Genomic DNA, 24,209 nt, shown 5'->3' with positions numbered 1-24,209 from the left:
GTCTTCCCGTTTGCCTCCAGCTGCTGGAGTGGATCCGTCGGACCGTCCCCTGGCTGGAGAACCGAACCCAGGAGAAAACTGTAAATGACATGCAGGCAAAACAGGAGGACTTCAGAGACTACCGCTGCGTCCACAAACCACCAAAGGTTTAAATGAACTACTGGATTTCATACGCACTCGTTTTTGGTTGGAGATTTTAGTTTCCTCGGCTGAATCTGCTCACGAATGCTGAGTCGACTTGTTCTGTTTGTGTCTTCAGGTCCAAGAGAAGTGTCAGCTGGAGATCAGCTTCAACACTCTGCAGACGAAACTGAGGCTCAGCAACAGACCTGCCTTCATGCCATCAGAAGGACGCATGGTGTCTGTACGTATTCAGAATTTATAGAACTTGTTTTTAAATAGTCTTGGAGCATAATTCAGAAGTCTATTACCGGTTTTCACCATGTAATTCATACGTCTCTGCACAATAGAAACACGAGTGTGGTGTTAGACTCTATGCAGACAGACTGGTTCCAGTCCTGTTCCCCACAGTGAAGGTTTAACATGAGTACTAACCTGCTGTATGGTCTCAGGATATCAATGGAGCGTGGCACACTCTGGAAGGAGCAGAAAAAGGCTATGAGGAATGGATTCTCAGTGAGATCAGACGTCTGGAGAGACTCGAACATCTGGCCGAGAAGTTCCACCAGAAGGCTGCCATCCACGAGTCCTGGACCGATGGTATGTAAACGCAAGCCTCCATTTCAAGATGTCTCTTCTTCATCTTGCTGAACCTTTCTGGAGTTTTTTAAATCAAATATGATCTTGATTCAGTAAGTTTCTGTAAGAGAGCAGGTGATATTTAAAAATGCTAGTTCACCACCTACAGTATTTTCCCAGCCTCTCTTTAACTTCTGTACAGCATTTAAGAGACTTGGTGAGTGGTAGTGAGACATCCAGGTTAAATCCAGTGAATAAATGAGGTCTGTGTGAATGCAGGTAAGGAGGCCATGCTGACCAAGAAAGACTATGAGACTTCCACCCTGTCAGAAGTCAAGGCGTTGCTACGGAAACACGAGGCCTTTGAGAGCGACCTGGCCGCCCATCAGGACAGAGTGGAGCAGATCGCCGCCATCGCACAGGAGCTCAAGTAAGGACGGAGGAAAAGAGGTCTTCATGTGATAAAGTTAATAAAGCCGAGGTCAACACTCTGAGCCAATACGTGCTAATGACATCAGACTGGAAATGTGAACTATATATCAGATCAGTTCCAGAGACTATGCTGTATTAAGTTGATCTCTGAGTCCTGCCCATCACAGACATCACCAAGCTGAAAGGATGACTTGACATGGTAGAATGATTTTACCGCGTAAAAACAAGGAGCTCTCATTCTGACACAGAGCCACAGCATGAGATCATAAGAAGAAGGATAAAAGAATCTGTGATTATAAACTTCTCTCTTCTATTCTTTGTGTTTTCCAGCGAGCTGGACTATTACGATTCTGCCAGCGTGAACGCTCGCTGTCAGAAGATCTGTGACCAGTGGGACAGCCTGGGAGTCCTGACCCTGAACCGCAAAGAGTCACTGGAGGTACGAGCCAGTCGGAGGTTGTCAGTCTGAGTTTGGTGTTGAATGAACAATGTCCCTCACACTGTCGACTCTAGGTGCAGTCGAGTGTTTTGGTTTAAAACATTTTCCTGGTTGAAATTCTTGTGCAGAAGCTTGTGTTAAAATATCTTAACATCAACATGAAATATAAAAAGTGACACTTCAAGTCAGGTCGGCAGAATCAGTAGAAAAACATCCTAATATTTCTCAATGGAAGGTTTAAAAAAAATCTCGTGTTTTCTCATCACTATTTCCCAATTCAACTTTAACAAACCCTTCTTGTATCTTATCTTTCCGACAGAGGACAGAGAAGCAGCTGGCGTCGATAGACGAGCTTTACTTGGAGTACGCCAAGAGAGCGGCGCCCTTCAACAACTGGATGGAGGGAGCGATGGAGGACCTGCAGGACATGTTCATCGTCCACAACATCGAGGAGATTCAGGTAATTGGATACTTGGACACTGTGCAAAAATATACTGTTCTACATGTGTAATAGTGTCGGACGCAGGTAAAACCAAACATGTTTCCTACGTCAGGGTTTGATCACAGCCCACGAGCAGTTCAAGTCCACCCTGTCGGAGGCCAACAAGGAGCGAGAGGCCATCCAGTCCATCCAGGCCGAGGTGCAGAAGATCGCCCAGAGCAACGGCATCAAGCTGAGTGGAGCCAACCCCTACACCACCATCACACCTGAAAGCATCGACAGCAAATGGGAGAAGGTAGGCTGCTCAAATATGGACCAGGTGTTGCTCAGATTTTGATCTTTCCTCCAAGAGGTTCTGCTGCGAAACCCCACAATCTGTTGTTTATGATTTCTGCCTCATTCCACCTGCATTTAGAGACACAAACACTGAAGTCAGTGGCTGATTAGTATTTACCAACAAATCTGCAGCGAATCACAGATCATCCACAAGACGAGAAACTAAACTTAATGAATGATCAGTGACTTCCTCTGACTGTGTGTGTGTGTGTGTGTGTGTGTTGTAGGCAATGGCCATGGTGCCGCTGCGTGACACCGCCCTGCAGGATGAGCTGAACAAACAGAACTCCAACGACACCCTGAGAGCCAAGTTTGCCACCCAGGCCAACACAGTCGGTGCCTACATACAGGAGAAGATGGAGGTAAAGGATCAGAGCATGATATCAGTCTTTGTGTTCAGCGTCTTGTTGAACCTGGACCGAAATCGTCCAGATCTTCCTCTAGTGTCGGGCCAGCCTTCTCTTCAGACTTATAATAATAACATGATAAACTTTATTTCTATAGTGCCTTTCAAAACCATAGTTAAAGGGGGCTTCACAAAATACAATAATAAGCCAGATCGTACTAATTCAAATGCCAGATTATACAGCAGGGAGTTTATTTTACAAAACCATAAAAACCTGATCCCCCCCCTTTGTTTTAAAACTGGATCGTGGGACTTTTAACAACATTTGATTCTCTGATCTCAGGGATTAAAAGTTCTAAAGTATAAAGTGGACCCAGATCATGTAGTGATTTAAGTGATCAATAGGATCTTAGACGGAATTCTGAAGCAGACGGGGAGCAACTGTAGACGGACAACTACTGCTTCATTTAGGAATATGGAGATAAGTTGCTGTAGTCTAGTTGGGAGGAAATGAGGGTGTGGAGTTCTATGTTTTGGGGGAGCATTGGTTTGACTTGAGCAATATGTCTGATTGGTAAATAGCAGGATATTTAAGACTTTGTCCGCTGCACATTGATTGATGTGAGTGTTTCTGTCGGCAGGAAATCGGCAGGATATCCATTGAAATGAACGGCACTCTGGAGGATCAGCTCACCAACCTGAGGGATTACCAGACGAACATCATGTCGTACATGCCCGAGATCAACAAGCTGGAGGGATCCCACCAGCTCATCCAGGAGGCCCTCATCTTCGACAACCAGTACACTTCCTACACAATGGAGGTAAAACAAACACACACACACACACACACACACACACACACAAAACCTTTTTTAAGTTCTCTGTAAAGCTCATGAAACATGTTTATTTGTAAACGCCCTCCGTCACCTCTCTCTGTTCCTGTCTTTTAGCACCTCCGTGTGGGCTGGGAGCAGCTGCTGACCACTATCGCCAGAACCATCAACGAGGTCGAGAACCAGATCCTGACACGTGACGCCAAGGGCATCAGCCAGGAGCAGCTCTTCGAGTACCGCGCCTCCTTCAACCACTTCGACAAGGTCAGGGGGCAGAGCTCTGTGCTCACACATCTTTCACTTCCTCTCAGGAGAATCAGTACTTGGATTGGAAGCTACGTCAAATATATAAATACATTGTTTTAAGGTGGTTATACCGAGGAGCACCCAGACCATTGCTTTGAATAAAAATAGCTCAGTATCACCGACTGTTTAGAGACTTGGTGTTTAATTCAGCGTAAACTCTTGTTTTGTGGTCATTGTCAAACCTGATAATTTTTAGATCTTGTACCTCATGAGGATGAAAAGGAAACACCCTCCATTTTCACCATCTCACACCAGTGTGTGTGTGTGTGTGCATGTGTGTGTCTGTGTGCGTCACTGATTCATGCCCCTCTCTGTTATAGTGGTTCATAAATGCTAAATGAGTCACATCAGTGTGTGTGGGGACACAACACATCTTGTTCTCAAACCTTTAAATATCACAGAATCACAACATCTGTACTTTTTCAAAACACTTGAAAAGTTGATAATGTATTATCCAGTTTTTATAGTTGTTTTTACATTTTCTAGATAGACACATACATGTATTTAATAAGTTCCACATGGTTTGGGGTTGTAAGCTCCATCATGGCTGCCTGCTGTTGTGTGTGTTGACACTGTTTCTAAACATCCATCAATGTCTGTCTGTCTGTCCGTCCTCCATGTCCTCATCCCTGCATGGTCACCACCCACCACCGCCATCCCCCCGTGTTGCGATCTGTTCCCCCTCATGACGCTGTGGCGCTCTGTCATTGGGTGTTTGGCCGATCTCAGGACCACAGTGGGGCCCTGAAGGCCGAGGAGTTCAAGGCCTGTTTGATCAGTCTGGGCTACGATGTGGAGAACGACAAGGTAGGAGCTGCACAGCGAGACGCAGGGAGAGAGTCGTGTTTGTCGAGCTTCTGAGCAGGAGAGCAGAGATCATTGACGGGAGCATACATTCGTTTTCTTGTTTATTAAACGTTTGATCTGTAAAAAGTCTCTAAAGTCACGACCTTAGTGAAGTCTGTCTCTTAAATAAACAAGATCATAACGTCTAAATACAAAAAGACAAAACAGCTGGATTATAGATTAAATGAGATAATCAGTAAAAGTAACAAGTACGTAAAAAATATAATATGTACAATGTAAACAGAATTGCACATGTATAAAATTGAAATTGAATAAAACTGGATTACTACTTTACTATTTACTAGATGAGGATAAAATACAATTGCCAGACAAAATACGTCATCCTTGTCAAAACTGACATTTCCCTGGATGCACAGTTCTCAGTTGATAATGATGATGTCGTGAAGTCATTTATTCCAAAGACCCGTCGGTGCTCAGTCGCTGCTCCTGCTCGGAGGCTCATGATAAACTCCTCGGGGTCAGTCAGGGTTCAGTCCGTCAGCATGGAGGGCAGAGACATGTTGCGTCTCTGTTTGTCCACCAGGGGTCCCTGTTGCTTTGTGCTGCTCCCTCTCACGTCTGTCCGTCCGTCAGGTTTTGCTTTGCTCCGAGACTTTCTCTGTTAACTGTTTGTGCTTTTTATCTTTTTCTTTCCTCTCACCTCCCCAAACATAAATCACTCTCTGTATTTCTGTTCCTCTTTCTGTCTCCTTCCTCTCCGCTCCTGTCTTTTCACCCTCTCACCCGTCCTCCTCTCTGCCACTCGTCCACTCGCCTCCTCCCTCGCTCCCTCGCTCCTCCGGCCTGTGCTGTGGCTGTGGCGGCCCACAGAAGCGATCGGGACAGATGCTCTCGGAGGATTTCCGGGCTCTACTCATTTCGACAGGAAACAGCCTGGTACTGCTGCTGCATGACGCTCTGACAGGGAGTCTGCAGGTCCACGAGTTGAACAGATTCTAAATGACCTGAACAAGCCTGAAGCTTTGACTCCATGGTTTGGAAGCAGCTCAACATCGTTATGTTAACTTTGTGGTGATAAATCATAAATTGACTCGTTCGTGATCAGGGCTGGATACTGGAGTGTGATACTTCTATCTTCTTCTTGTTTAATTCTACAATCACATTTATCAAATCATAATAGTTGTAAACTTGTACATATTGTTATTTTTGAAAGTTAAATTATAGCTGATTTATGTCAATAAAATATATAAATAAAGATGGACGACGTGTCGGCTCCCAAAAGTGAAGCCTAAGCATCTCAATCGCCCCTTTAAATACATCTGGCCTCCTCCATGTTAGTGGATGGAACATTTTTCTCAAAGATGGTTTGAGTAATTTTAGGTAGTTCTGTTTACTGGGAAAAGTATATTTATTATTTATGTTTATTTTTTACCAAACCTCAGTAGTGTCAGGTTTGTGACAATATTCACTCATATCCAGTTCTGTTCATGTAGTATAATGATAATATCAGTCAGTGTAATCTGTTGATTCTGATTGGACGCCTGCAGACGTCCTGTCTGATCCTCGGCTGCTCGTCTCATCTTGTCTCGTCTGTTGCTTTTGTCCTTTTGCTGCTTTTCTGCCCTCGAGGGCGACTGAAGGAAACTTTGCATGTTGACGTCAAGTGTCTGTGTCTCTCACTGTTATTAACCAGTAACATCATTTATGTAAATGTGAAATATTGGGACTAATATCCATCTATTTCATGGTCCTGTTGTTTTACGGTCATCACATCCCGTCATCGTCTACGTGTGTGTGTGTGTGTACAAAGTGCTCTCTCTTCTGGGTTGACCTGTTTTTTGTTGTTTCCAGGGCGACAGCGAGTTTACTCGCATCATGAGCATCGTGGACCCCAACGGCAGCGGCGCCGTCACCTTCCAGGCCTTTATTGACTTCATGTCTACGGAAACGACCGACACGGACACCGCAGACCAGGTCATCGCCTCCTTCAAGATCCTGGCCGCTGATAAGGTGTGTGTGTGTGTGTGTGTGTGTGTGTGTGTGTGTGTGTGTGTGTGTGTGTGTGTGTGTGTGTGTGTGTGTGTGTGTGTGTGTGTGTGTGTGTGTGTGTGTGTGTGTGTGTGTGTGTGTGTGTGTGCGCGCATACAGCGATGTACTGTGTTTGTTTATGATGCAAAATTGTCTCGTTTGTAAGTCCTGAATTTTTAACCTTACTGGTGTAGTTTTGTATTTGAGCCAAAAACTAAATTTTGGCGCTCACTCACTGAACCATCATCTGTCTCCATCAGAACTTCATCACGGCCGAGGAGCTGAGGAGGGAGCTCCCCCCCGACCAGGCGGAGTACTGCATCGCCCGCATGGCGCCCTACTCGGGGCCTGACGGCGTACCCGGAGCCCTCGACTACATGTCCTTCTCCACCGCCCTGTACGGAGAGAGCGACCTGTAGAGCAGGAAAGAGGAAGAGGCTGGATAGTAAATGGGGTTGGGGGAGTGAAGGGGGGGATGAAGAAGGAAGGAAGGATGCTAGAGAGGTTTTCTGCACGTGGAGGAGGTGCCAGTAAGAAGGAAAAGTGAGTGGCGGTTGTGAGGTGCCCCTGCGTGTGCCGGTTTCGAAACGTTGGAGGCTGTGAGCTTGTTGATTGAACTGTAGTTAGGTTTGACCTCCGCTGAATGTTTTCCAGCTCCTGATGAATCAAGGTGGAGTTTAATGAACGGGCATATCCAGGGGCAGGTGTGGGACGGGCGGGTTCTGTAGTGCGGGTCCTTAGCTTCACCCTCTCTGTCTTTTGGTCGGGTCAAACAGAGGTTAGGACGTGGGGAGGGCGGGGGGCACAAGCTAATCTGATACTTATGCTAATTTTTGTTTATTTTATTATAATTTTTTTCTTCTTGCCAGGGGGGGGGGGGGGGGGCGGGGTCACGTGGTTCGGCAGGGGCAGGGCGGAGTTTGTCGTGGTGACTGGCGAGGTTTGTGTATTAGATCCTAGAGAGATATATGCTGTGGGGGTCAGGGGGCGGGCGGGCGGGCGGGCGGGAGGGAGGGAGGGAGGGCGGGGTGACCAACCAGAGATGAAATGACATATTTACCCATAATTCCCGTGTTGCTGGATAAGGTGACCTGTTAACCTCAGCTCTTTTCCTCCTCTCGTCTTTGTTTATTTCTCTTTTTTTTTGTTTTCTTCCTGGAGCAGGTGGGTGGTGGCGTCGGGTGGCGTTGGACGGGGACATTGATCGTGGGGGTGGGAGGGGGGGAGGGGGGGGTCAGCGCTGTACATACTTATTTTTTCAGTGCGAACAACGACACACACGCAGTCCCAGTTGGTGAGAATAAGTGATCATGGGCGTTCCAACTGCCGTTAATTAAAAAAAAAAAAAAAAAGAATAAATCAATCAAATGTAAAAGCCGATGATATCGACACGGAGCAGTTCCTCCAGTGGAAAGGTTTGAGCTTCTGGAAGTTTCTTAAGGTTTTTTTCTTTCTTTTATCAATGGAAATCGTTGAAAAGAAGTTGGTCGCCATGGAGACGAGGCCTTCCTGTTCCTGTATAAATGCCATGACGGGCAACATCCATAATAATCCACACAAATTTGCTTCTGTGAAACTGTTCTGCTGTTGTGGGCATCAGGTGCTTATTCAAATACAAATCGACACATTTATACAACGAGTAAGACGAGTCGTCACTTTTATATATATATCGAAAATCCTACACAGACAGAAATGAATATATACACATGTAGTCGTGGAGGCATTGGATCGACAGAATGAAGGTTCGTCCTGGATTCTTTTCCCCGTTAGGGTAACCATGGTAACAGCAATGTGGCGCTCTCCTGATTTGGAAAAACAAACAAATTAAAACGCGCCGATTGGAGGCTACAGCCCTGTTCCTCGCTCGCTCGCTCGCTCTCTCTCGCTCTCTCTCTCCCTCACCCTCTCTCTACCTCCCACTTCCTCCCCCATCCCTCCATCCCCTCATTTATCTCTGAAGGGAAAGAAAATTATTGCAAGGAAGGAGAGGAAGAGGGGGGTAAAGATCAGGGAGGGGTCTTTATGTAAACATTCCATTCTGTGCAAATAAAATAAAAAAATATAAAAAATTTTAAAAAAGGAAATTATATTAAAAAAAAACAAAAAACTATGCAATCATAACATGTTGGATATCTGAGTCCTGGGGACGATCCTGCGACGCCTCCCTGTCGACATCAACCAGAAGGTTTCTCCGCTGCGTCGGCCGTCAGGGGGAGAGGGGGGGGGGACAGAGGGACGGACAGGGAAGGAACGGAGGAGGAAAGACTTGGACCAAAAGCTTGTTTCTTTTCTTTCTTTTTATTTTTCACGCAAGGTTGGAGAGATGTGAACTCTGGATTTGTGATTTTCCTTTTTTTTGTACTCTTTAATATCAAACCTTATCTGCTGTACTGGAAACTGCAAACGCCTTCTGTCTAATGATAAGTGAGTTTCACAAAGCACACATAAAAGTTTCCTTACAAAATACCTCTGCTCGTCCTGCAGTCTTTTTTCTTGTGTGTGTCAGTGAGTGAGTGTGTGTGTGTGTGTGTGTGTGTGTGTGTCTGTGTGTGTCTACGAATGAAGGGACAGTTTGGATTCTCATGTTCTGTTTGAATGTAAAAACAGAAAAACTTGTTTTCATGAGCACACATTAGTTCCCCTGTAGCCACATTCAATTTAACAGTTGTTTACACATATTAATTACTTATTAATCTGAGGTTCAGAAACTTAAGAGATTCAAAATGAAAAGTCCAAAACATGTTGACGACCCAACAGTTTCAACCAAGAAGATATAATCCTTGATTTAATATTTTGAAATGTTTTTGGAAATGACAACGTCTCATATAACTTGTATTGTCATTGTTAGTGCTGCTGCTCTGGTGCATTCAAAGACAACAGAGGAAGAACAGCTAATAAAGTATAATATATATAAACATGTATATAAACCACTTCTGATATTTCTTCACGTCGGTTCATTCCACTTGTTTTACTTTATTTACGCCTTTAACATTCAAACCAGTTGAGACATTAAATTACTTTTTAATGTTTAAGATGTTTAGATGTTTCAGTGTCGTGAGAAGATGAAGTGAACAAATAGATGGTTAATAATAAATGATCATATAAGAAGGAGACTGAGGCTCATTTTCTTTTCTTTGAAATAGTTTAGAATTAAGATTAATACCTTTTGAAGGACGGTTTTCAATAGTCAGTAATAGAAAAACACAATTTGACGATGATGATTAATAACAATAACCCTAGACGGATTTTCTTTATTAAAATAAAGTAACTTTGAATTAAAGGATCACTTGTACAAGTTGGTTCATGCACGTGCACCGGAAGTGGGCAGTACGTTCACTGTGACTGTCTGCGCGTGCAGCTCGGACCTACTTCTCCGCGCGCTCGTGTGTCGGAGCAGCTCGAGACGCAGATGATCAGTTCGGTGACTTCCGGAGACGAGAGGCCGAAGTGACACGTGACTCTGTTATTGTTTGTTTGTTTGTCATCAACAACGTCCACGCGCCTGCTGCCGCTCCGCGCGCTCCTCCTGTGGCGGCGGACACGATGCTCGCGCTCGCCTTCACGTGCACGGCGCTGCTCGTGCTCTGTGGATCGATTCATTCCGACAGATCAGCGGTAAGAGCCGAACTTAACTAAACTTAACTTAACTAAACTGAACTTAACTAAACTAAACTTAACTAAAGTAAACTGAACTAAACTTGACTTAACTTAACCCATTAGCTAGTGACCTGTTCACTGAGGTGCGTGTGCGTGCGTGCGTGTGACTGTCTGTGTGTTTGTTTATTTATTAGGAAATGACTCATGTTATTTAACAAACACCTTCGACCTCAGACTTAGAAGGAAAATAAAAGTAAAGCTGAAAGTAAAATAACTCCTGTTATTCATAAAGAATTGAGGATTATTATAAAATAAAAGCTAATGAAACTAACTGTAAATACATTTACTTAATTTACATGTGTAGGTTTGTGCCTAAGAAAACTTATTTAGTTTGATGCTGACAAACTTTGGACTGTAAATCAAAAAACAAATCTTTTCACACATATATATATATATATATAATATTTCCTTCTTATTGACTGCAGTCAGTGAGAATCCCTCAGTAACTCATATCAGCGTGTGTCAGACTTTAACAGTTTATTTCACATCTGGTGAAATTCATGTTCGTCACAAACTAAAGAAACGGAGTTCACCTCAAACCTTTTTTTAAGAATAACCAAAGTTAAGTTCTGTCTGAGCTTCAACTGCATGAAGCTGCTGCACAGATACATTATACTTTTAACAATATGCACTAAAAACAAGAGAGATGGAAAATAAAATATATTTTTATTATGGTTTAATAGAAGAAACAAAGAGTCAGATTCACACCAACGTCTTTCCTGTAAAGGTTCAGACTCTCCAGGAGAAACAAATCCCTCCTCAGCACAAACCTGTCACAATAATTCATTTGAACCCAAACAGCTTTGGAGCCTGTGTAGAAATGAGATGAGTGTGAGAGACGAAGCCTCTACTGTCTGTAACTGAGCTCAGATCAGATCAGCTGGGATTGTTCCAGTGAAACTCGTCAGACGTGAAAACACAACAGCTGATCACTGTTTTCTGACTTCAAGAGAAAACTCGTGTGTGTGTGTGTGTGTGTGTGTGTGTGTGTGTGTGTGTGTGTGTGTGTGTGTGTGTGTGTGTGTGTGTGTGTGTGTGTGTGTGTGTGTGTGTGTGTGTGTGTGTGTGTGTGTGTGTGTGTGGAAACGGCCAGTGAGACCAAACCACACACCTGTCTGTTTCCCCTGAGAAGCAAGTTAAACATTGAGTTGGCCGAGGTGTGTGTTCATTTGTGCGTGTGTGTAAGAGAATGTAGTGTTTGTTGTAGTAACATCTCAACTGACCTGTGATATTTATCTGAGCACATGTGATGAAATATGAAAAGAGTTATAGCTCAGAGGCTGATTCTCCTCGACTGTCCCTTTGCCAGATGTTGATATGAATCCTGCAGTGATAAAACATTAATAATGCAGTAATAATACGATGATAATCACTGAGTAGAAAACTGGAGGAAACCCAGGCGGCTTCAGGAGCCACAGAGAACTGGTGACACATCAACAGAGTTTGAATGAATCTGACTTTGGGTCAGTTCACATGAACATTCACTCAGTGGTTGTTGTTCAGAAACAGAAAAGACAACAGATCCTCCTTCATTAGTCCCCAGGGAGAAATGTGTCAGGATGGAGAGAGGAGGTAAAAGAGATAAACATTAACAACATGAAGATGTACAATGTGAACAGAACATACAGTCCTGCTCACCATTATTGGCACCCCTTCATTTTTTGCATAACCTGTACAATACCTTCAGAAATAAATGGAAATGTACCAAATTTATATCATCAGGATCTTTTAATTGGAGGTCCAAAGTAATTTAACAGAGAAAATTGTTTTTTCAACTTGCATATTGTAATTTCAAAGAAGAAACAGAAGAAACATCATGTGCAGCAATAAGGGCACCCCTCTTTAATATTTGGTTGCACACCCTCTGGCAGTGACGACAGCCTCAGAACGGTTCTTGTAGACATCTCGAAGCTTCTTGCACTTCTCAGCTGGTATTTTCTCTCTCCCACTCGTCCTTTGCACTTTGTTCCAGCTCTTGAACGTTTGCAGGGTTCTTTGCCCCAATAGCAGATTTCAGCTCACCCCAAAGATTTTCAATCGGATTGAGATCAGGACTCATTGCTGGCCATTTTAAAACGGTCCATTTTTTCCTTTTCAACCATTCCTGCGTGCTTTTGGATGTGTGCTTTGGGTCTTTGTCTTGCTGGAGGACCCACGATCTTCGACTCAAACCAAGTTTTCTTACACTGGGTCGGACGTTTCGCTCTAAAACCTCTTGATAACTCTCTGATTTCATGATTCCTGTGATACGGTCAAGGCCTCCAGTGCCAGATGCAGCAGAGCAGCCCCACAGCATTATGGATCCTCCACCATGCTGAACTGCTGGTAGGGTGTTCCTTTCCTTGTAGGCTTCATTGCGCCGTCTGTAAACAAACTGTTGGTGTGCATTGCCAAAAAGCTCTATTTTTGTTTCATCTGTCCACAGAACATTTTCCCAGAAGGACTGCGGTTTGTCCAGGTACTCTTTGGCAAAGATCAGTCGTTCCTTTTTATGTCTTTTCCTCAGCACTGGTGTCTTCCTTGGCCTTCGCCCATAAAGCCCTGTTTGGTTTAGCGTGCGGCGTGTGGTACTTGTTGAAACCATGACCCCAGACTGTTCCAGGTTGGCCTTCAGGTCCTTGGATGTTTGACGTGGTGTTTTTTCCACCATTCGCACCAACCTTCGAAGACTTCTCTCAGCAATTTTTCTCTTCCCCCCCCACGTCCAGGGAGGTTCTTGACAGTTCCATGCTTGGCAAACTTCTGAATAACATTACGCACTGTTGAAACAGGGATACCCAGGTCTTTGGAGATGGCCTTATACCCTTTGGAGGTCTTGTGTATGCTAATAATAGACCTTCTGATGTCTTCAGACAGCTCCTTTGTCTTCACCACTGTGACAAAGGGACAGGGAATAACAGGTGGCTTTTTAAAACATGGACGTCATCATTCATTGGCTAATTAACGTCACATGGGCACAGACAATTTATCACAGGGCGATTCTCATTTGTGATTTACCACAGATGAGTCATAATGTGTTTCCATACTGATTTACAGCAAAGGGTGCCAATATCAGTGACCCCCCCCCCCATTGTTTATTGTTTTAAATTGTTGTTTATCATTTACTCTTTTGTATCAAACACGAATTCTCTTTTTAGAAAAAAGTAGTTTCACTTGATTAATTTTTTTCAGGAGATATTCCACATTATGTACTTAAACTTCTTGGGTGCCAATAATGGTGAGCAGGACTGTATAACGTACACACACAGACACACACACGAGATGTTAAACGTGTGTGTGTGTGTGTGTGTGTGTGTGTGTGTGTGTGTGTGTGTGTGTGTGTGTGTGTGTGTGTGTGTGTGTGTGTTAATGATCCTGTTGTTTAGGTTCAGCTGCAGTTTGAGCTCAGGTTGGTTGGTTCACACGTTCGGAGGCGGAGTCTCACAAACCGTCTCCATGCCAACCACCATGTTTCCACAGGGTGTGTGTGTGTGTGTGTGTGTGTGTGTGTGTGTGTGTGTGTGTGTGTGTGTGTGTGTGTGTGTGTGTGTGTGTGTGTGTGTGTGTGTGTGTGTGTGTGTGTCGTCCTTGGGCGGCCGGCGGTATCTGGAAGGTGTGAGGCTCCAGGAGACAGTGGCGGCTTGTTCTCGCTTTCTCTGCCGCACGCTCACTTCCTGTCTCACCCCTCCCTCCCTCCCCCTCTCCCTCCATCCCACACACACACACACACACACACACACACACACACACACTCTCACTGGTTTTATAGGCTCAAACACACTGGAGGTGATTGTTTCCACACTGAGGTTATTGTCGTCGCTGGTTTTCTACCTGACAGACAGGAAATCCAGTCTGCACCACGCTCTGCACCTGGACTCCTGCTCTCCTCCTCCACTCCTCCCTTCATTCCTCTCCTCCTCCACTCCTCCCTTCATTCCTCTCCTCCTCCACTCCTCCCTTCTTTCCTCTCCTCCCTCTGTCCTCCCTCTTGTTTCCCTTCTCACTCTCTCCGTCCAGACTCTAATTGCTTTCTCCGCTCACCTTTCTAGATTTCTTTCTTTTCTTTTCTTCCTGTCGTACTTCCACTTCTAGCTTCACTCCTATTTCTCCACCTCCGCTCCTTCATCCCTCCTTTCTTTCTTTATTCTTCGCTCCCTTTCTCTCTCAATTCATCGTCCCTCTCCTGTTTTCCACTTTTCTTCACTCATTAACATTTTGCTTCCTCTTCTATTTGATTTTATCCATCACACACGTTCCCTCTTTCATTTCTTAATTTCTCCCTGAACTCATCCTTTCTTCTTTCTTTCCTCTCCTCAATTCTCTTTCTTTATTCGTTTCCTGTGATTTTCCATCCATCCCTCTCTCCTTCTTTTCCATCTTCATTTCCAAACTCATCCACTCATCCTCCAGTCTTCCCTTCATTCAACTTCCTGTCATCTACTCTTTGATTTATCCGTCAAACACATTCCTCTCTCCATTTCTTCATCATCATTTCTTCTTTTTTACTCTCCTCAATCCTCCGTCGCTTTCTTTATTCCTTTCCTCCACCACTGTGATTTTCGATCCCTCCATCTCTCCTTCTTTTCCACCTTCATTTCCAAACGTACTATCCCTTTCTCTCTCTCTCATCTTCATCTCTTCTTCTTCCATTCCTCCTCTTATTCCCTCCTGCATACCTCCCTCTTCTCTTCTCCTTCCTTTCCACATCTGTCTTTTCCTCCACGGTTTGATATTTATGTTTGACCCCAGTAGGCGTCGGCAGGTGATTTGGTTTAATTCCCCTTGTTATTGAACCTTTAATTCAGCCTGTGGGAGATATTCATCTTGAGCAGTCGGAGCATTTTTCCGCGTGTCAGCTGTTTGTGAGCTGGAGCTGCAGCCGTGTGGTTCAGCGAAGGTTTGGACAGACGGGATTCTCTGCTTTGCTTGGACTCTTTCCCTTCGCAGCTCTTTCTCCTGCTCCTCCTTCCCCCCTGCTCCTGATTTCACTTCTTTATTAAAAAGGACATTTTGTCTTGTAAACGGAAACTGAATCAAACTGAAACTGTAAAAAATCTGTTTTCATACATGAGCTTTAGAAAATGATTGGAAAAATTGTGTCAGGACATGTTCTGGAGTTTGTGTTTCACATGTGAAGAAGCAGCAGGAGAAGATCTGGAATCTCCTCGTCTTTCCAAGTTGACGTCTTCGTCTTCTACGTGTACGGCTCCTCTTCTTCATCCTGAATGTCCAGAACAACAGACTCAGTCGTTTGCGTTGTCAGATACAGAACCTCAGAGATATTTCAGAAATATCTGGAGTTCAGTGCAGGTCTGAAGCAGCTAAAGTAACTTTGGTGAAGGAGTCAGGAGCAAGAGCGGGTCGTCTACTAACCAGAGGGTTGCTAGTTCAATACCTGGCTCCTCCACTTGCTCCTGACGTCTGAACCAAGCTCCGTTACCAACAGTTCATTTACCAGGTGTCTCTTATAGTGAGTCTGAATGCTGTCATTTGTTTACTTCAGTGTTCTATAAATAGTTACAGTTTATTTAATCATCAGTTATTCTTTGATTATTTCTCAATATTTAGTCAATAAAATATCAGGAAATAACAGAAATGTGCTGACACAAAAACACACAGCTTTTCTATTTACAATGATTTGTAACAGAGAAAAACAATAAATCTGTCAAAGCTCTTAAAAATTAAAGTTTATCTCATCAAATGACTTCATCAGTTTACTTTTTTTTTACTCTCTCTCTCTCCCTCTCTCCCCCTCTCTCTCTCTCCTCCTCTCTCTCTCTCTCTCTCTCTCTCTCTCCTCCTCTCTCTCTCTCTCTCCCACTCTCTCTCTCTCTCTCTCTCTCTCTCTCTCTCTCTCTCCCTCTCTCTCTCTCTCTATGTCTCTCTCTCTCTCCTCCTCTCTCTCTCTCTCTCTCTCTCTCTCTCTCTCTCTCTCTCTCCAGACATGAAGACACAGACGTCTCATTCATCACTAAATTATGTCAACACTGTTTTACAACATTGAAAATGTACTCATGTGGCTCAGAGTGTGTGTGTGTGTGTGTGTGTGTGTGTGTGTGTGTCTGTTTCGTGTGTTTTCATTGAGTCTCTGTGACGAATCTCATGTATATTTTGGAAACGTGTTGTTAGACGAACATGTTGGAATAATTTAGATCATCAAGCTCTCATTCTCTCCTCCTTTCCTCCTTTCCCCTGCTCACCTCTCTCCTTCTCTCCTTCTCTACTTCTCTCCTCATTTTTAACAATGTGAGTTTGAACTCTCAATATTTTTCTAGATTTTGATATTCATGAGTTTGTGTAATTTGGTGCAGATCCCAATAGAATTGCGGCTCCATTGGATTTAAATGTGGTTTCATACAGAGACTGTTGGACCTGAGAGGTTTGAACTCGACATTCTGGTCGTAAAGAATCACAAAATGTTTTCCCACTGAAATATTTCCCTGCATGTCCCTGCTGAGCCTCGGTGTATATGTGTGGTAGCTCTGGTATTTTGATAAAATATATATAGATCGATATGTTGCTGTTCCATGTGTGAGAAGGCTCGTATGAAGCCGGGCCTCCTCCTCCTCCTCCTCCTCCTCCTCCTCCTCCTCTCAGACAGAAGGAGACACATCATGTCTCTGCAGTGAAGTCGTCCTCACATCTTCTTTCTTCACTCATATAGTTTGAGTGTCAGGTGTAAAAAAGACGGAGACGTTTTCCTCCACTCAGCTCAGTCGTCCTGAAATATTCTTATGTCTCACATGTGTCAACACCTTCTCTCCTCTCTCACCCTCTTTCTCCCCCTCTTTTATTCTGCCTCTTTTCTCTCCCTCCCTCAGTCCAGCTTTTCCAGGTGTGACATTGAAAACCAATTTATCCTTCACAGACAGACAGACGCTGAGTCTCTGTCTCTCACTGTCAGACAGAGGTGAAGGACACTCGTCTGTCTGCTGTGGAATTATCTCAACCAGGAGTTTTGTTTGTTTGTGTTATTTAGCAGGATTACACAGAAACTACTGAGCGTGTACAACCAAACTTGGTGAAAGGATGTGAAAGAGTTCAGGGACGAAGTCAACACGAGATCTGGGGGGGGGGGGGGGGGGGTCTGTGCTCTATGAGAATGTGCTCTTGATATTCATGATCCAAATAAAAACCTGGATCTAGTGAATTTAAATGTGGTTTCCTAAGGTTTGAGCTCTACTGGGGGACATTGTGATAAGTAGAAAACTGAGACACGTGATGTTTGTGTGTTTGCAGCCCCTCCTGATCACGGAGAACATGTGGCCCCGCGGCTGTGTCCTGGACTGCCAGAGGGGGCGCCACCGAGCCGTGTGCGGCAGTAACGGCAGGTTGTATAAATCGATGTGCGCCTTCCAGAGGGCGCAGTGCATCAACACACATCTTCGTCTGGCTCCACGTGCACACTGCTCAGGTAACACACCTGCACGGCTGCTAACCTATTTGTTCTTATTTATTTACGTGAATGCGTTCGATGGCATAAACAAAGTCTGGGACGAATAAAGTTTTCTGAATCCGCAGATGAAGTTTCTCATGTTTTATTTTAAGGATCTTTGAAGCTTGTGCTCAGAAACATTGTTTAACTTGAATCATGTAACAGTATAATTACATTTGAGTTACTGGAACTTATTTCTATCCAGATAACAACATGACACTTGAAACAATCTTCACAACCTTTCAAAAATAAAAGCTCTGGAATTCAGCTCAATATAAAGAATTACAGCAACCAAACATATGCTTTTACTTTGAAGACAAATGAGTTAATGAATCAATGAATCAAATGGCTCTAAACTCCTGGGCCTTTAACAATACACATGTTGAGCTCAGGAAACATCTGTTCCACATCCAGATGTCTGGAATCAGTAGGTAGATGAACACAGAACACATGGAAAGGATCCTCTGCACAAAGAGCCTCCTGGCGTTTGTCTAATCATCATGAACCATTGAATCATCTTCTCGGGGCTGAACATCTCATGTCTCTGTGCTTTCAGATCGGACTCAGTCTAAATGTCAGCTGGCTCGGGTTCAGGCGCTGGAGGCCAACACCCGCGGCAGCAGCAGCAGCAGCAGCAGCAGCAGCAGTAGTCTTGTCAGTCATGTCAGTCATGTCAGTCATGTCAGTGCTGCAGCTGCCATGTTTGTTCCCGAGTGTCACCCCGACGGTCACTTCCTGCCAGTGCAGTGTCACAACCAGACCGGATACTGTTGGTGCTCCACCCCGGACGGGAAACCTCTCAGCGGGACGTCCGTCCTCCACCTCATCCCCAGCTGCTCCGGTCAGACATATTTTATTCTTTATTCAGAGTTTTGTACTAAAGGAAAAAACGTGTCTGTGGTAAATACACAGCTTTGTTTTGATGATGGTGTCGAACACGTCACTGTCTTTAAGGATCTCAGACTGTAAATAAAGACATGAAACCTCCTAAGTGAAGTGTTTCTATCACCCCCGGTGGCTGGCTGCAGTATAGGTCATAAACCTGGCCTCCTCCATGTTAGCAGATGGGACATGGACAAAACTAAACTTGTTTTTATATCATCAATTAACTCATTAAACTGGTTTTAATGAGTTAATTGATGATATAATAATGGGATGAAACGCCATGATTGACAGCTGAGACTGACTCGTGATTGGTCGAGCGTGTGTGTCGCCAGGACCTCGAACCCGTGGCGTCGCTCCACCATCACTACTGCACAGACTCCAAAACACAGCGTATATAGCTCGCCTGGTAGAGCCCCAACGAGGAAAGGCCTCAACCCGCAGAGGCCCGAGTTCGATTCCGACTTGTGGCCATGTATGCATGTCCTCCCCCACTCTCTCTCTATCCCCCTGTCACAAAGCTTACTCTGTCCAATCCATTAAAGGCGATAAAAGGCCCCCAAAAATTAAAAAATTAAAAAAAAACACAAAATGGTGGCACCTGCACCGGCTCAGATGTTTTAGTTGTATTTTTGGATAGTGGGAGGAAGTGGAGACGTGTCGTCCATCTTTAATTACAGTGTGCGTTAACTGTGAAGGACACATTCATACTTATCAAACCAAGTGCTGGAACTCATTAAGAACAAACTGCTTCCTGTTGTAAAGAGGATTCTCTCCCAGTGAAGCTCCTCAGCTCAGTTTAACTCGTCAGAAAGAGATTAAATAAAACTCTAATGAGGTTTAATCTGCATGAAAGTTCTTTTCTGTTTAAATGTCCTGAACAGATCATTTCCTCAAGATGGATCCAATTAAAGGTGGGAAAGAGTTTTGTTATTCCCTGTTTTACATGACTCATGACATCATATATGTTCTGGACGTTCGCTGCCTGTTTCTGGCCTGAGGTCGTTTCTCTCTCTGCACCTGATGGAACATTAACATTCACAGACGACTTCATGTGCCAACACACACACCGAGAAAAACACGGCTCGGTCGCTCTGCCTTCACCGTTCACTCTCTCTTCTCCCGCTGCAGATGAAGCTGACGGACCGGGGCCGACGCTGGACCCCAGGAAACCTGCAGGTGAGGAACACGTCTTCTCACAGTGACACACGTCTCACATGTTGTTTAGTGTTTCTGTTAAAATGTTCTCCTGTCCAGAGCTCACGGCTCCGCCCATCTGGGTGACCATCCTGATGAACTCCGTCAGACGACCCACAGGTGAGAGCTGGAGGAGAGGTTTACATGAATATAGAAGATATTGTTGTTCTGAAAAATACCCCAACGCTGAATATATATACAGTATATATACATTAGTAGTTATATACAAGTTGTGTGTGTGTGTGTGTGTGTGCGTGTGCGTGTGTAGACAGTCCTCAGACTTGTGAGCGTGAGCGAGCGGCGCTCCTCTCTCAGATGCTTTCAGCCTGGCAGGAGGAGCGTTTTATCCCAGAATGCACTGCAGACGGCCGCTACAGCGCCGTGCAGTGTCACACTGCGACAGGTTACTGCTGGTGTGTGCGGGTCGAGAGCGGGCGGCCACTGTCAGGCACCTCTGCAAGGTAATCAATCAATCAATCAATCAATCAGTCAATCAATCAATCAATCAGTCAATCAATCAGTCAATCAATTAATCAATTAATAAATCACAATATCTCTCTCTCTCTCTCTCTGTCTCTCTCTCTCTCTCTCTCTCTCTCTGTCTCTCTCTCTCTCTCTCTCTCTCTCTCTGTCTCTGTCTCTCTCTCTCTCTCTCTGTCTCTCTCTCTCTCTCTCTCTCTCTCTGTCTCTCTCTCTCTCTCTCTCTCTCTGTCTCTCTCTCTCTCTCTCTCTCTCTCTCTGTCTCTGTCTCTCTCTCTCTCTCTCTCTCTCTGTCTCTGTCTCTCTCTCTCTCTCTCTCTCTGTGCTGTGATATAGTTTTTTAATCTCTACTTTCTGGGTTTATTTTTCGGAGAGAGTTTAGATGCTGTGTGTGTCTCTTTGTAGGAATCGTATCCCAGACTGCACCGGGGCAGAGGAGGCTCCAGACAGAACCGACCGGAGGTTCAGGGACAAACCTCTGCCTGGTAACAACAAGACTTTCTGTCACATCAGAATCAAACAGATTTTATGTTTTTTACATTTTCACCTCTAAAATTGGGAAAACATGAAAAATCGGCATTTGAGAAGTTTGACAGTTTGAAACCTCACCTGTTTGCTTCTATATAAGAAATTCAACACGTAGATCTTTGGAGACTGAGCAGCAAACAGAAGGGGAAGTCAGTATCTGGCTCAAAGGCACTGGGGCAGGATAGACTGGACTCAACAGACTTTAACATCCGGACTCTCGCTCTGTTCTCAGGATGTCCTGGAGCTCGTAAGGAGCAGTTCCTGCAGAGTCTGATCACAGCGCTGCAGCTGGAAGCAAAGCATGCTGGGAGTCTGAGTCCCGACCAGTAAGTCTGTCACCTCACAGCAGCTGCATTAACAGAAGAAGTGACCTTTGACCTCAACAAGAACATGTGATTATTGTTTACATGACAAATTTTAAAACAGTGAATAACTGCAGAGTTCTGTGTTTTGTTAAATATGGGAACTGATTGGAAAGAAAGTGAATTCATCCAGATTGTTATTTTTCTGTTCTTTAAATTGAAGACGCTCACTCTGGGGTTTTGTTCCCTCTGTTTCCACCAGGGCTGCAAACACACCTCCTTCTAGTGCTCCCTCTCTTTTATCAAACCCTCCATCCTCCACCACTCCATCCTCCTCCTCCTCCTTCTCCTCCTCCTCACCCCTGAACGTCGCTCCCGCTGCTGCCCCGGAGGCTGCGGACTCCTCGGGCCCAGAGGAGGTGCTGCAGTGGCATTTCACTCGGCTGGACGTGGACTCCAGTGGCGTGCTCAGCGAGCGCGAGGCTCGACCCCTTCGTCAGTTCCTGCGACGCAGGTTGAAGCCGCGACGCTGCGCCAAGAAGTTCGTTCAGTACTGCGACAGAGACGGAGACCGAGGCCTGACGCTGGAGGAGCTGAGGGTCTGCCTGGTGCTCTGAGGTGTGTGTGTGTGTGTGTGTGTGTGTGTGTGTGTGTGTGTGTGTGTGTGTGTGTGTGTGTGTGTGTGTGTGTGTGTGTGTGGGTTAGATGTTTAAATTATTCTAGTAGAACATTTCATCTGAGGAGAAAAACTGTCTCCTTGTTTGGGAAGGAGCAGATCTGTGGCTCAGTGGTTCTGGTCTGAATTAGTCTCCAGGAAATTAATACAAGTTTGTGTAATGACCAAAGTAAACACAGACACACACTCATCACAATGTTATCGTGGCTCCTCATTGGTCGGCTGCCTGGTGTAAAAGCCTCTTGTTCTCCTCCCTGGTTCGTGGCTCCGGTCGATCCCAGGAGACTCGAGGGATTCGGGCCGACGCCAAACAAATTACACGTGTAGCTCCGTGAAATCCAAACAAACGTGGCAGCAGTGAAACGAGCTGCTTGTCAGGCACAGCTCGGCCGTGACGGCGGCGCGTTCATCAGACGGCCGATAAAGACTCTTTCTCTGTGTGAATGTTTCTGACATTTCTGTTGAACCTGAACAAAACTAAACATCTTACAGAGAACGAACAGTATTCACACTGTAGAGGTCAGTGAGACGCCTGCAGACATGAAGACACAGGACAGAGGACAGTCTGATGTTTGCATCACGGAGGTCGTGATGTGTTTGAATTCTTTTAGATTTATCATCTGTAAAGAAACTGAACTCAACAACAACAGCTCAGTCACATGTTTACAGTGAATCTGTATTTACTGCAGAAGTAACTAAAGAGTTTTGTCTGACGTACGTAGGTGATCCAGACCCAGAGCACCTCTCCTGGTCGGACTGAACGTTGGTCTGTTTGTCTGTCGGTCTGTTGGTCTGTCGGTCTGTTGGTCTGTTGGTCTGTTGGTCTGAGGAACCGAGGGTCTGTTGGTCTGTTTGTCTGTTGGTCTGAGGGTCTGTTGGTCTGTTGGTCTGTTGGTCTGTTGGTCTGAGGAACCTTTCACACCTGATATTTAGGTTCAGACTAAACTGAAGAGTCTGAAGGTCTGAAGTCGAGCTGTGAAGTGTTAATGTAGCTAAGATAAAAGTCAGTAAATTGACCTTGAGTTCAGAATTTATTTGTCAAACTCTTTGACATTTGTGCTGATTCAGAAATTTGAGATTTTCTTCCAAAGTAAAGATGACTGACCTGCCTCTGGCAAATTACAGGAGTTTATAAGGCAGCAAAACTTTATTTATTCTCACTCTTCCAGTTAAATTAGTAGTTTACAGTCTAATTCTGTAATTATTGAATGTATTTAAATGCACCTCAGTCCAGAAGCAACCTTTAGAAAACCTGCTGCAGCTCCAGTTTACTTATGATCCACACACATGCTCAATATTCCAGTGAATAAAGAGTTTAATTTGTTTTCTCACCAAACAAAGAGGTTGAGTGAAGTTCAGCTCAGAGACGAGAGATCAGAGTCTCTGTTGGAAATATAAACAGGCGGCGAGCGTCGGTGAGAGGACGAGCGAGCGCCGAGGTGAAACGCAGAGATGGAGTTTTCCAGATGAGCGGGAATTTGATGATAGAGAGGAAGGGGGGGACGGACAGGAAGGACACAGAGGGGCGAGGAGCTGCTGATTATCCAGAGAAGAGGAAGAAGGTCGGGCTGAGAGTGAGGACGGAGGAGCGGCGTTAAACTAACATGTGTCTGGGAGCGATAGCGGTGACCTCCGATGGTGACGGAGGAGCGAGGTCCTCCGAGACGCCACTCCGAGGATCTGACTGGTTCCACTGGGGCTGTGGTTTGGATTCTTTTTTAAATTCACTTTCTCTTCCTTTTTCCTCAAGGTCGAAGAGACAAATCACCCGATGCCAAAGGTCGTTTCCTCTCCCTCCTCTTCATCAAGCCACCGAATCGTCATCCTTCACTTCCAGCTCGGATTGACAGCTGATCTTCATCCATCTTCATCACAGGATGTTTTTCACTCGTCTTCCTTTTCTCGGTGTTACAGATTCATCATTGTCGCTGCAAAGGTTCAACATGACGATCTACATCCTGTCTAATGTCACAAACTGTATCTGTGTGGTCACAACACTTCTAATTCAACTTTCAAGTATTTATTTCACACCTTGGTGATATTTGTTTGTGTTCATGTGTTCATTTGTGTCACTGGTGTTTCCGTCCCTCCTTCTCTGAATCCGTCCCTTCTTTCCTGTCCTTCACCCTCCCTTCCTGTCTTTCCTGCCTCCTTCTGCACAACCACTTCCATAAACTCACTCGTCCTTGCTCCTTTCCTTCCTTTTCTTAACTCCTACCTCCTCCTCTCGGTTGCTTCTTCTGTGACATCACTTCCTCTCTTCAGCCGTAAAGACTTTGAGGGGCGTCAGCAGTAAGTCTGAGGTCTCAGGACCTTCATGCACACGGCGTCATTTCATCCTGAGGAGAAACCCAAACATCAGTAAGTGAGGTTTTCATCTCTTTAGTTAAACTTCAGACAGAAAC

At 44.8% G+C, this 24,209-nt stretch overlaps 3 protein-coding genes across 14 annotated transcripts in view; all 3 read left to right on the top strand.

Moving 5' to 3' along the window:
- actn4 (actinin, alpha 4) overlaps window positions 1-9,134 on the top strand; it is a 52,382-nt gene extending 43,248 nt beyond the window's left edge. For 2 of the 8 annotated variants that reach the window (XM_034605059.1, XM_034605058.1), the window contains exons 10-23: window positions 21-146; window positions 260-364; window positions 573-720; window positions 979-1,129; window positions 1,462-1,570; window positions 1,890-2,030; window positions 2,125-2,307; window positions 2,576-2,710; window positions 3,336-3,515; window positions 3,645-3,791; window positions 4,563-4,640; window positions 5,511-5,576; window positions 6,492-6,650; window positions 6,929-9,134. In XM_034605059.1, the coding sequence (XP_034460950.1) occupies window positions 21-146; window positions 260-364; window positions 573-720; window positions 979-1,129; window positions 1,462-1,570; window positions 1,890-2,030; window positions 2,125-2,307; window positions 2,576-2,710; window positions 3,336-3,515; window positions 3,645-3,791; window positions 4,563-4,640; window positions 5,511-5,576; window positions 6,492-6,650; window positions 6,929-7,087 (1,887 nt within the window). In that variant the 3' untranslated portion in view covers window positions 7,088-9,134. Of the gene's footprint in view, window positions 1-20; window positions 147-259; window positions 365-572; window positions 721-978; window positions 1,130-1,461; window positions 1,571-1,889; window positions 2,031-2,124; window positions 2,308-2,575; window positions 2,711-3,335; window positions 3,516-3,644; window positions 3,792-4,562; window positions 4,641-5,510; window positions 5,577-6,488; window positions 6,651-6,928 lie in introns of all 8 variants that reach the window. The other 6 variants (XM_034605064.1, XM_034605063.1, XM_034605062.1 and 3 more) reach the window with 4 other exon arrangements.
- Window positions 1-24,209, top strand: part of LOC117773272 (spectrin beta chain, non-erythrocytic 1-like) — a 750,817-nt gene that overhangs the window by 430,266 nt on the left and 296,342 nt on the right. The window lies entirely within an intron of this gene.
- Window positions 9,983-23,697, top strand: LOC117773307 (SPARC-related modular calcium-binding protein 1-like). 5 transcript variants are annotated; one of them, XM_034605114.1, is made up of 12 exons: window positions 9,985-10,283; window positions 17,544-17,718; window positions 18,296-18,580; window positions 19,506-19,535; window positions 19,753-19,800; window positions 19,879-19,938; window positions 20,087-20,279; window positions 20,704-20,783; window positions 21,059-21,152; window positions 21,391-21,748; window positions 22,455-22,465; window positions 23,562-23,691. In XM_034605114.1, exons 1-10 carry the CDS (start codon window positions 10,212-10,214, stop codon window positions 21,743-21,745), a joined length of 1,392 nt encoding a protein of 463 aa, XP_034461005.1. In that variant the 5' UTR covers window positions 9,985-10,211; the 3' UTR covers window positions 21,746-21,748; window positions 22,455-22,465; window positions 23,562-23,691. The 5 variants fall into 5 exon arrangements, with proteins under 5 accessions (XP_034461008.1, XP_034461009.1, XP_034461007.1 ...); XM_034605117.1 differs by lacking the exon at window positions 19,879-19,938 and having other exon boundaries at window positions 9,983-10,283; XM_034605116.1 differs by lacking the exon at window positions 19,506-19,535 and having other exon boundaries at window positions 9,984-10,283.

This window comes from Hippoglossus hippoglossus, chromosome 13 (genome assembly GCF_009819705.1).
Source record: "Hippoglossus hippoglossus isolate fHipHip1 chromosome 13, fHipHip1.pri, whole genome shotgun sequence".
In the NCBI taxonomy this organism is placed as follows: Eukaryota; Metazoa; Chordata; class Actinopteri; order Pleuronectiformes; family Pleuronectidae; genus Hippoglossus; species Hippoglossus hippoglossus.
This window is presented reverse-complemented; position numbering and strand designations above follow the sequence as displayed.

Coding starts and splice junctions, on each gene's coding strand:
- LOC117773307 (XM_034605115.1), top strand. CDS start 10,212: ATGCTCGCGCTCGCCTTCACGTGCACGGCGCTGCTCGTGCTCTGTGGA. Junction 10,284..17,543: donor TTCATTCCGACAGATCAGCG/GTAAGAGCCGAA, acceptor GTGTGTTTGCAG/CCCCTCCTGATCACGGAGAA. Junction 21,153..21,390: donor GGGAGTCTGAGTCCCGACCA/GTAAGTCTGTCA, acceptor TGTTTCCACCAG/GGCTGCAAACACACCTCCTT.